The sequence below is a fragment of the Notechis scutatus genome, chromosome Z (assembly GCF_049901735.1).
Source record: "Notechis scutatus isolate UNSWTSFEM ecotype Mainland chromosome Z, rNotScu1.2, whole genome shotgun sequence".
NCBI classification, from domain to species: domain Eukaryota; kingdom Metazoa; phylum Chordata; class Lepidosauria; order Squamata; family Elapidae; genus Notechis; species Notechis scutatus.
In genome coordinates, this window is record NC_142025.1 from 25,413,737 (window position 1) to 25,426,231 (window position 12,495).

The 12,495-nt window shown below is 31.4% G+C and overlaps 1 protein-coding gene across 1 annotated transcript in view; it reads left to right on the top strand.

Moving 5' to 3' along the window:
• Positions 1 to 12,495, top strand: part of TOP2B (DNA topoisomerase II beta) — a 64,500-nt gene that overhangs the window by 3,312 nt on the left and 48,693 nt on the right. Inside the window, exons 2-8 of the mRNA XM_026688449.2 lie at positions 5,594 to 5,764; positions 6,029 to 6,119; positions 7,594 to 7,657; positions 9,527 to 9,672; positions 10,315 to 10,412; positions 10,983 to 11,195; positions 11,276 to 11,449. Coding sequence (XP_026544234.1) covers positions 5,594 to 5,764; positions 6,029 to 6,119; positions 7,594 to 7,657; positions 9,527 to 9,672; positions 10,315 to 10,412; positions 10,983 to 11,195; positions 11,276 to 11,449 — 957 coding nt within the window. The remainder of the gene's footprint in view (positions 1 to 5,593; positions 5,765 to 6,028; positions 6,120 to 7,593; positions 7,658 to 9,526; positions 9,673 to 10,314; positions 10,413 to 10,982; positions 11,196 to 11,275; positions 11,450 to 12,495) is intronic.

The following is a 12,495-nucleotide window of genomic DNA, read 5'->3' on the forward strand; positions in this document are numbered from 1 at the left end:
ATTTCCTTTGTGAAATAAGCAAGGAATCCACAGATAATTATAGTCCGTTATATCCAAACAAATATAGATAGATGTTCCCATACTTATAAACAGGTTATATTCCAGGTGACTGTTTGTAAATCCATTTTGTTCATAAGTCTAAACAAACATAAAAATCACTCTTGCACTTAATTTCAGGCTTGCACAGTCACTATAGTATATACCTCTAAACAGTGAATGGTATTTATGCACATCAGCAGACAGCATGTGAGTGAAGTTCTGAGAAGATGGGAAAGGTTTATTTTATGGTATATTTTATCTGGTAGCTTCTAGGTTGGAATGGTTAGTATTTGCAAAAGTTCATAATTTGAAAGTTCATAATTCAAATAATATCTACAATGGCTTCCAAACAAGATTTAACAGTAATGATTTAAAATTAGCTTTCTTTGTATTGTAAAGTAAAATCACAATTGCCTGTTTAGCCAGTTTGCCTTCATACACATTCAGTTTTTCTCAAGAATCTAGGATTCATAATTTGTTGACATAGTATATGTGTGGATCCAAGCAGTGTATAATTGATGGATGGCATTTTATTGTTATTACTATTATTATTTGGAAGCCATTAGTTCCCTTTTCAATCATAAAATGTTATTAGCTTACTAGCTACAACTTTACTAACTTTGACTTCTCAATCTTAAGTGCCTTCTACGTGTTGTGAACTTCGTAGTTATTAACAATGTTTTAACAAAGACTAAGAATTTAGGCAGCTTAAACTTGCATACCTGGAAGATAGTAAGGTTGGGGAAGTTTAATATAAGCAAATAATTTTATTAAAATTAAATGATTTTAAAAGCAATCAATTAACATTTTGATTATTTGGTATTTCTACATTTTTCTATAAAATAGAAAAATATGACTTCATATAATGAAAACTAGAACAGAAAATAGTTAAATTCAAGAACTTCATAGCTCATAGCAGCTAAATAAAAATCTATCACAGACTTGTGCATGCCTTAATGATAAATATCAGCTTTTTAAAAATACAACAAATTGTCAATTTATAGGGCTCTGGATATAATCCCCAAACTTTTTCCTAAAATAATCCCAAAACAATAGACAAAGTCTCCTTTATCTGACATTTGGACAGTTCATGTAAATTGCATCTTTTGTGCCAATTTATGTTACTTGTATAATGTCTAAGCAAATAATGTAAATTGATACAAGGTAGTGAAAAATATATTATTTGTGTAAATATAAAATTGATGGGAATGACTCATATTGATTAACTTTTGGATTAAACAGACATTTTAATAATATGCAATTCTTCATAAATGCTCCATTAAAGCATGGATTTAACTTCGTTACTTTTCATAATAATGGTAAACATAAATAGTCCGAAATTGCAAAAAAATATCAGTTGGGCTGAGTGTAAAAATATTCATTTGGTGGTTTCCAAAAACCTTTAATTAATCTTTTTTCATAATCTTCATATTTATTTGCTAATAAATTATTTCTGTCCTTATTTTCCACTACATCTTCAGCAACAAGGTTATGCCTTGAATTTTCTACCCCTGTACCTGAATGTTATAAGAATCATAATTTTTAATTTTTAATAAAGCACATAAATGATAGTTTCAATTAAATTTGGATAATATATAAGTTTGATTTGCATTTTTGGAAATAAACTTTTTATTATGAATAAAATATAACTTGTAGCATTTCTTCTGGATAATTCCTGTAAATGAATAAAAGTTTTGATTTCTGTAAAAACACAATGTATTTGCTGATTAACAGTATATGGACCCTAGATAATTTAATACACTAACGTAATTTCTTGTGTGTATTCTACTGTAGCTACCTTCTGACCCTTTCTGAATAAATTGCAGAAATTCCTTAAATTTATACTTTTAAAGTTTAAATCGAAAGAGATTTGCAAAACATTTTATCAGCCTGGGTTTATTTGACAATGTATGATTTAATAATCTATATTTTGAAAGGATAGCATCCATTTTTATATCTTCACAAAATTGTCACTAGCAATCTTTTTGAGGAAATTGATTGGAAATTGTAACTCTTAACAATATATAGTCTTTAAGTATCTAAATACTAGTTTTCAGAAAGCAAAAGCTGTCCTTCAATTCCAAAATTCTGAAACTATGTATATATAAAACTATATTGTGCCCTATTTCCAATATAGAAATTTTAATTTATATGCCAACTATATCCATTAAATTTTCTGTCAGCTTGATTAGGATAAGCTGCATACAGAATACAGAAGTAGTGAAAATTAATGTAAACATGATTTTCATCCATTTTGCCTCCCATCAAAATTAAAGGTTACAGTGATTCTCTTCTATCAAATCTACATCTATTGCTTACCTACAAGCTTTCTTGATTTGAGCAAGAAAAATTAAAATATGATTCAGGGTATGCATAGGTAAATGTAAAATACTTGTTGGGAATACCTTAAACCAAGCCTATTTTTTTCCCAAGTTTACATAGTCCTTCCAGAGGACAGATGTGCCAAGGAAATGACATGTCTCTGTTAAGATATTCTTGTCAGGAGCTATGTGCATGTCTGCACATGTTTCAAAAAACATAAGAGATGGCTTAATGAGTCTCATTGTGTGCATTTACCAAAAAGCATTTACAAATCTAGGAAAACAATCTGTTAGGAAAGAGCATAATAACATATATAATTCACATAACAGTCTATCTTCTTAAATGTCAAGATATTTGAAATAAGTTGAATGATCTAAAAATTAATAGGAACTTAAAATGGTATACTGAAAAATGCTTTTCAGAATTTCTGCTCCTATGTTTCAAGTAAAGTCTAATTGTATATTGGATGGATGGTATTTTTGAAGGGGTGGATAATTTGTGTTTGGGAGGCTTTTCAAAATCTCAATAATCATAGTTAGAGACACAGATATCACTCATAGTGGATAGAAATAATATTTTGCCCCATTTTTACTTTTAGGAATAATTATTCAAAAATGAATTGCTATACTTTCCAAAGATTTAATACAGTGGATATCTTGCTTATTTTGTTTTAAAAAGGAAAGATTCCCATTTAATACAAATTGTGTCAGGCTTGGAAGGGGAAGCAATGATATTTTTTTTCAGTTGTAGCAGTTGAAATATTGAGTTATTCTATCATGGAAGCACAATTAACTCTAAATTTCTCTCTGTCCCATTGGTTTAAATAAGGTAGGGTAGGACAGAACAGAACAGAATAGAATAAATTCTTTATTCACCGAGTGTGTTTAGACATACAAGAAATTTGGCATTCTGTGACTGACCGATTATTCAGTAATGTTTGAGTTTTTACAAGTGGTTAATCTAATTACTATTTCAATAATTTTAAATGAATATTTGTTTAGTGATTTTATTAATGGTTTAAAATAGAACACTAAAAGATGCAAACTGAAAAAGAAAAGGAAGAAAAAATTAAAAGTACTTCGTCTCACCCCTAAGAAAGTCATGGCATATATAAATAACTCCATAAACTGTTCGCCTCCTCTTAACTAAGAACCATAAAACCCATTTCATAATAGGCAAATCAAATAAATAAATTCCTCATTCTTCAGTCTAATAACCAGCAAAAGATCCAAACAAAGATCTAAGATTTTAACATTAGTTAACATATATAAACCTCAACATTCTGGATTTCAACAGTAGAAGGCAGAAAATAGTTCCCATATCCAATGTAAACAAGTATATTGTTCTATGAACAAGTTACGTTCCAAGAGGTCCATTTTATTTGCAAATTCAATATGCTCAACACAATTCTTGCCTTATAGTATGCAAGCAGATCTGTGGACATTATGCAAAAGGAAGTCAGGAGAAGGCAGAAAAATAAAAATGGAAAGGATTAATTTCTAGACTAGAGCATCACCTACGTAACAGTTCACTAGAAACTAACTTTTTCCCACTATTTTCCAACTTCAGGATCTTCTAGGGTTGGAGTTTTGAATTGAATAGAATAGAGCTGGAAGGAACCTTGGAGGTCTTCTAGTCCAGCCCCCTTGTCAAACAGGAGACCCTGCACCATTTCAGACAAGTATCCAGTCTCTTCTTAAAAACCTCCAGTGATGAAGCACCCACAATTTCTGAATGCAAGCTGTTCCACTGGTTTGTTCTCACTGTTAGGAAGCTTCTCCTTAATTCCCGGTTGTTTCTTTCCTTGATTAATTTCCATCCATTGTTTCTTATCTTGCCCTCTGGTGCTTTAGAAAATAAGTTGACCCCTCCCTTCTTTAAGGCAGTCTCTCAAATACGGGAATACTGCTATCATTTGCCCTCAGTCTTTTTTTCTAGACTAGCCAAATCCTGCAACCATCCTTCATATGTTTTAGTCTCCATGTCTTTAATCATCTTAGTTGCTCTTCTCTGCACTTTTTCCAAAGGCTCAACATCTTTTTTTGTAATGATAAAAATAAAATTGGATGCAGCATTCCAGGCATGGCTTTACTAAGGCTTTATAAAGCAGTACTAATACTATATGTGACTGGTTCTATGCCAAAATCATATATAGTATTGTATCATTTGTATCTGTTGATACAACCAAGCATTGTATTAGTTTTGGGGGGGTAATGCTGCATACCTAGTGTTGACCTTCCACTAGGACTCTAAGGTCCCTCTCATAGTTATTGTTTTTGAGCCCTATATGTTAATATAACAGAAGACTAACATTTAACATAACATAGAGAAAAAACGTATCCTTAAAAAAAACAAATTCTCTAGATTCTTCTGATTAATACACTGGATAATAAATAAAATGGTTTTAAACTATTTGAACCTTAAAGAAACCTGATCTTCTTTATTGTACAGTTCTCTTTCTTCCTGGTTTGTGGCAAAACTTAAACTTGTCTTTATATTTAAACAACAAACTATGGTCAGTGCAAACTGGCAAACTAAAGACAATGAAATGCATGAATCCAAGGATTATTAATATAATTCCAAATGTTATTTTATTACATCAGAAGGTATCATATTTAGCATTCCTCTTGAATGGGATTTTTATCTATGATAGCCATTTAGTGAAACTGAAGAGACTATAAATTCCTGTGCAGATTAAAAAATAGTATAGTAGGCAACATCTCTTGTCATTGTTGGACTCCTACCTTATCTTATTATTTACAACATAAATGAATAAATTTTAAGCAAATACTAGCTGCTAACAATTTTATCTTCACAAATAACTAAGCTCATCTAGGCCCAATATTATCTAAATATTAAAATGATATCTGCAACTCAATATTTTGTTTAGAAATATGTAGGCTTACCAAGCTATATGAGTAAATTGGCATGATAGACAGTTCTTCAAGTGCTAAATAAAATGGAAAAATGTAGCATAGTTGTCTTCACATTCATGTTGGCAAGCATTTCTTAAATTTAGCAGCCTTTTCTCTTTATAGTTATTTTTCAACAACATCTGTATGTCCCTCCGGATTTCAAAGGAGCCCATAGCCTGAAAAAGATTATTTAAAATTATATAGTAACAGACTCGATTAATTTCCAAATTATAGGTATTGTTGTACCAGTAACACATTTTCCAAAGTTTTTGAGTAGGTCAAAACTGGGACTTATATTATTTTTATATATATTACAGACACTGTTTGATAATCAAAACAATGCTTCAAAAAAAGAAGAACCTGAACACACAAATAAAAATGATTCAAAAAAGCTGTCTGTTGAGAGAGTTTATCAAAAAAAGACACAACTTGAGCATATTCTTCTCCGTCCTGATACATACATTGGTTCTGTAGAACCTTTAACTCAGGTAATTTCATTTTCTCTTTATTTGAAGAGTCAGTATTATTGAATATACCAAATCTTACTTGTATTTGGATAGTACAAATGATAATTTGGACTTTCCCCCCTATTTTTTAACATTTATTAGTAGCTCAGAGTCATTTGGTGAGTGAGTGGTAGTATAAATCAATTAAATAAATCTCTAAAATATAATGAGGATTCTTTTTTAAAAAAATTAAGCATATTTTAAAATAATACAATTTTTTTGTTTATGACAACTTTTTATTTACAGTTGATGTGGGTGTTTGATGAAGATACAGGAATGAATTGTAGAGAAGTCACTTTTGTTCCTGGTTTATATAAAATATTTGATGAAATTCTTGGTAAGTATTTATAACAATAATATATTAACAGCATTTGAAAATTATTTTGAAGTAGAATTATTCAGGTATATTTTGGCATGTTGTGAATATATTGTTATTAATAGTAAATGTGTTAACTTGTTAAAAAGATGAAAAGACACCAAGGTATCATGTTTTCTTTCCTTTCGGAATGAATTATGAATTTATTCCTAATTTATACAGATATTTATATACTCGTGTTATTTATCTGTGATCTAGAAATTTAAAAAAAAACATTTCTATGAAAATCCTGGTGACTAATAGTGGGAAGCTATACCAATCAGTGATAATTTTACAGCAGGAATTAACTAAATAGTAATTAAATCTGCTACTAATTTAGACGGCTACTAACATGGGATAACTTTGTATTACATCTTTATTTCATATTTTCTTATTACAATTTCATATCAAATATCAGCATATGCTTTTTAAAAATATTCAGCAGCTTGATTTGAATCACAAGGAACATCAGCCTGATTCACTATTCAATTAACATTCTTATATTTACAATATCCTGAAAATCAATTATGAATTTTCCTAAGTATTACAAATTAAGAGTTGCATGGATAATCTTTGGCTTATGACTAGTCTTTTAACCTTTAATGGTCATTTGAAGTTATAGTGGACCTCCCAAAAATTATTTACAGCTTGTTCCCAAATTTATGGCCATTGCAGCACCTCAGTGGTCATTCACTCTTACAACCAACTGCAGAGACACTTTAGTCCCTTCTTGCCTATCTCCCCAATTTCTCACCAAACTCCCACAGGCCTTTTCAAAATACATTGACATGTTGAGGGAGGGAAAAGCCTGCAAAGTCCTGGTAGGAGGGGGAATTAGCCTGAAAGAATGAGTAAAAGATCTGTAGGTACTCAGTAGGAGAGTAAAACCTACAGGGACCCAGTAGGAAGGAGGAAGGGAAAAGGCTTTTAAGGACCTGGTGGGAGAGGCAATCCAAGGGGTGTGAAGCAGAACACAGGATGTTTCCTGCAGTTTCATGTAGAGAATTACTACATTTTCTTAGCAAGTTTATTTACTTTTAATGAATCTTGCTTAGAAATTTAACTTTTTTCTATATGATTATATAATAAAAGGAAAAATGGATGTTGAAATATGTCAGTTGATAAAAGTATAAAAATATGTAAGATTAAAATATTTTAACTAAACACAAGATGATTTTAAAACTTGATTGTTAGCATTTTCATCTTGAAAAACGGACATAAACATAACATACAAGGTGCCCTTTAGCTTTTTTTATATAGAGAAAGAATATGATACTATTCTAAATCATTATATTAAAAAATCCAATTGAACTCTGTGGCCTGTAACTTTTTCTTGCACAATTGCTGAGGTTTGTTGTAATTACCACATATAAAAGTATAGCATTTCTCTTATTTGTAACTTTTAAAAATTGTCTAATAGAAGTTATTACTTCTAATAAATGCTTATTTATTCTAGTAAATGCAGCTGACAATAAGCAAAGAGATAAGAATATGACATGCATCAAAATATCAATTGATCCGTAAGTAAGATGTTTGTTCATTTATAATAACAATATATTACTAAAACTCTTATTGTGTTTCTTGTTTGTACCCTCAAGTTAGCTCAAATAGTACTGCAGCAACTTTATACTACAGCAACTTTGAATCAGGCTGCCTAAAATACATTAATTTAAAGTAGGCATAAAAAATCCAGTACCCATTATTGTGGAATTGAAATTTTCATGATATTCAAATCAGTTTTATTGGCAAAATTGTGGTTATTGCAGTGTTCATATGCTTCTCTCAGTAACATGATCATGATGTTCTGCACTCCTTGCTAGCTTCCCACAAGCAACATCACTCCCACTACCACTTATTTTTTGCCCACCCACAGTCATTCTGTTTTTCTGTTTTCTGTAGGTAAGTAAATATTGACTTATTTTTAATGTTCATTCACACCTACAATTGATATATTTCTTCTTAGATGATCATGGAATTTTTTAGCATTGAGGTTAAAAAAGATGTGGTCACTCTAAAATTTAATGTTCATTTTGGTCAATCAGACTGTATTATTTTTCTCTCAAAAAATGATCCAATAAGTCATAAGGTTGTCTAGTGTTGTACTATTGAATATGCATAATAAAAGCAGTATGGAAATATTTTAAATAAATAAATATGTATTTGGCTGTCTAAGGAAGAATTACGATACCTGAAGGTCAATATCTTTATTTTTTTAATGTAGTTTTTATTGTTGAATTAATTTTGGGATAGAAGTGATAAAATGCTTCTTTGTATTAAATATTAAAATTAAAACAGGAATATAACTTCATAATAAAATAATATGAATTGGATATATATAAAATGAAAGTACTTCAGTGAAGAAATTTAATTTAAATATCTGTTCAAGATACACAGATTTTACATTTGATTGTTTAAATTGTAGCAGTTGTCGTGACATTTCTAAATATAAATGATAGATTTTAAATATGCTATTTTGTTGTGCAAAATATGCTATTTTGTCACACTTTATAGATATCCCAATATCATTTTCCACTTTTTTCATTTCCTGTTCTTAAATCTTGTGGATTCTAATTCATGTATTTTCTAGCATAGATCTTTTAAGCAATTCTATTGTATATGAATATTATTGTGGTGTTTGCAGCTTCAAATTGGTAATCTAGGACAATCTTTTTGTCCTTTGTGTATTGATCTGTTGACATGGATGAGTATTTGTTGGATAGCACACCAAGATTGTATGTCTTAGATCAAGATCAGGATTTAATCACTGTACACTACATTAATGTGTAGTATAGTGATACAAAACAAGCTGAGCTGTGTGACAAAGATTTCCTAATACTAAGATATCTGTAAAATATTTGAATATTTTATCAGGGACATTAATTCAGGTAAAAGATGTTTTAAATTCCCATTTTTCAATTTTAAAATATTCTATCTACAAGGAGGAGTTATCATGTCCATCTTTCGATTTCCATCTTGTGGAATCCCACTACACTGAAGAAGATTCTGTGTAGTTGTAGAATAGATGTGGTGGGGATTGGAAACGCTTGTAAGCTTAATATTACTTTAAGTAAAAGATAGTCTAGAATATAGGCAAGATTCTTATTTGAAGATTGTAACTGCAGCCACCACTTCTCTCAGCATTGGAGAAAAGATATGCGTTGTGTGGTGTTCAACCAGTGATATCATTGTTTGTTATGTTTGTCTTGCATATTATCTTAATTGCTCTAACACAGCATAAGATATTGGTAGGTGTAGTGACTTACTGCTAATCGGGTAACATGTGAATTTGTAAACTGTATGATACACTGAAGCATTTGTTTACATTGTTGAAAACTATAAAGGCAACTGTAATTTTCTGCGGTTAAAATATTTACTGTTTTCTCTTCCAGGGAGTCAAATATTATAAGTATTTGGAATAATGGAAAAGGTATTCCTGTTGTGGAACATAAAGTGGAAAAGATGTATGTTCCTGCCTTAATTTTTGGACAGCTATTAACATCCAGTAATTATGATGATGAAGAAAAAAAAGTTACAGGTTCAGTATAACTTAAATGATAATTTTAAGTAGTAATAACAATTTCATGATATTTGATGCTTTAATTGGTGTTAGTTAAGAGATTTATAAATGGAAGATTTAATTTTACATTCCTGCTGCAAAATTTTAAATCAAGTGCTAAAGTATTTGTATATTAAAACACAATACAAATAGCTCTTGACTTATGATCAAAATTGAGCCCAAAATTTATGTTGCTAACAAGACAGTTGTTTATTAATTTTGCACCATTGTATGATCTTTCTTGCTACAGTTAAGTGAATCACGACAGTTTTTAAGTTAGTAACATGGTTGTTAAATCTGGGTTCCCCATTGACTTTGCTATCAGAAGGTAACAAAAGATGATCACATGATCCCAGGACATTGCAACTGTCGTAAATATGAGTCAGTTGCCAAGCATATGAATTTTGTTCATGTGACCATGGGGATGCTGCAGTGACTGTAAGTCTGAAAAATTCTTATGTCACTTTTTCAGTGCTGTTGTAACTTCGAATGGTCATTAAATGAACTGTTGTAAGTCAAGGACTATCTGTATACCATTTGCAGATCGATGGCATGTATCAGTGGGGGAGATATAGTAAAAACAAAAACATTTCAAGAGATTAATGTTTCCTACTTTTTCAGGTGGTCGCAATGGCTATGGTGCAAAACTTTGTAATATATTCAGTACCAAGTTTACAGTTGAGACTGCTTGCAAAGAATACAAACATAGTTTTAAGCAGGTATGATAGTTTCCCTTTGTTTTTTTAACTTATCTCTTATGTAGTTAAACCTTTTAAAACAGTTTTTAAAAAGATGATAGATATTCAAAGATATTCAAAGATAAGTTCACAAGAGATTTTTCTGATTGAAACTTTGAAAAATAGAATTTATTCAAATGAATATAATTGTATAAGTGTATACCTTTAGTTAGTCTTATTCTTAATAGAGTACTACAGAAATATTATTGGTCAGAACCCTGATTTATTTTTTCCACTTTATTCAGCATTCAGTCAGTATATCATAAATTAATCTAGTGATGATGTGGGAATTAATCACATTATATTCAATGCATTAATGATTATATATCATATTCTGAACACATGGATTATGTTTTTCAAGAGAAATATAAAATAAATAAAATGTGATAGCATTTAACATATCCTTAAAGTTTTAGATTATATGGGAACTGAAAAAAAGAAACATCTAATTTAGAATGACTGAATGAAAAACGTATTTGTTTACTGCTATGTTTTTGTCAGAAATTTTCTATTAATGTATATGCTTGTTGTTTATCTTTTTTTTAAATGAAGACCTGGATGAATAATATGATGAAGACTTCAGATCCTAAGATTAAACATTTTGAAGGTGATGACTATACATGTGTGACATTCCAACCAGATCTTTCTAAGTTTAAAATGGAAAAACTTGACAAAGATATAGTAGCTCTTATGACAAGAAGAGCTTATGATTTGGCAGGAGCATGCAAAGGAGTCAAAGTTATGCTTAATGGAAAGAAATTACCTGTAAGAACTTTAGTAAAATATTTATATAATGAAATTCTATGTATTTAAAACAGAAAATGATTATTCTTGTTAAATCCTAGGTGAATGGCTTTCGTAGTTACGTTGATCTTTATGTAAAAGATAAGTTGGATGAAACTGGACTTGCTCTAAAAGTTATTCATGAACTTGCTAATGAACGATGGGATGTCTGTCTTACTTTAAGTGAAAAAGGATTTCAGCAAATTAGTTTTGTGAACAGTATTGCTACCACAAAGGTGAGTTACTTTACATACTTAAGAGTGATTAAAATAATACACAGCACAGCACAACAACCAGCCTATGAAGCCATCAGAATCCAAATGAATCGCATAGCCAACCATAGACAGTACCAATCCTCAGCCAACTCATGCAACCCTCCATCAGCAGTTCACCTCCCAATGACCCTGACTTGATGTAATCTCCTTATTACAAGACCCATCACAACTGATCTATCACAAGACCCTTGCTTGGCACACCTACACCTTAAGCCCTTATAAACAGAAGAACACTTGACACTGGCATCCTCTAAACCAGGAGTTGCCAACCTTTTGGACCTCAGGAACCACCAAACTCATAATTTTAAATCCTGCGGACCACTAATATGAATTTTGACTGAAGGTGGCTTGCTGATAGTGGTGGTGGGGGGAGAGAGATCTGAGCTAACCTAGGAGGGCTGGCTGTGATCTCTCTCTCTCTCTCTCTCTCTCTCTCTCTCTCTCTCTCTCTCTCTCACACACACACACACACACACACACACACACACACACACGTCCTTCACACACCCCTACAAGGCAGCCACATTCGTAATCTGCTTTTAGGGTTAGGGTTAGAGACTTTTCCTTGTGTGCAGTCAAAAGCAGAAGAAGAAAGAAGCAGAAAGAAGCAGGCCGGTGCCCAGGCCAGGCACGTGAGGCAAGTTCCCTCCCTTCCCCCCCCCCTCACTACGTCATGTTGTTCGCAATGCAAGCGACACAAGCCTTGTGTTCCCATGGGCCCTGTGGGTGGCACAGCCTTGTGTTCCTGCGCAGCCTGGAATAATTGCTTTGGGAGGTGCTTTGGGGGTGATAATTCTCTGCGGACCACCAAAATTTTCTTGCGGACCACCATGGGCCGCGGACCACCAGTTGGCGAGTATTGATATACACAACAACATAAAATCCAAGTCACTGGGCTAATTTTGGTATTGCTCATACATACATCTGAAAAAAGTAAGGTAAATATTTTAAAATAAGTTGTGAAAGTAATTTCAAACAGATTATTGATGTCATATAAACAAATGTAA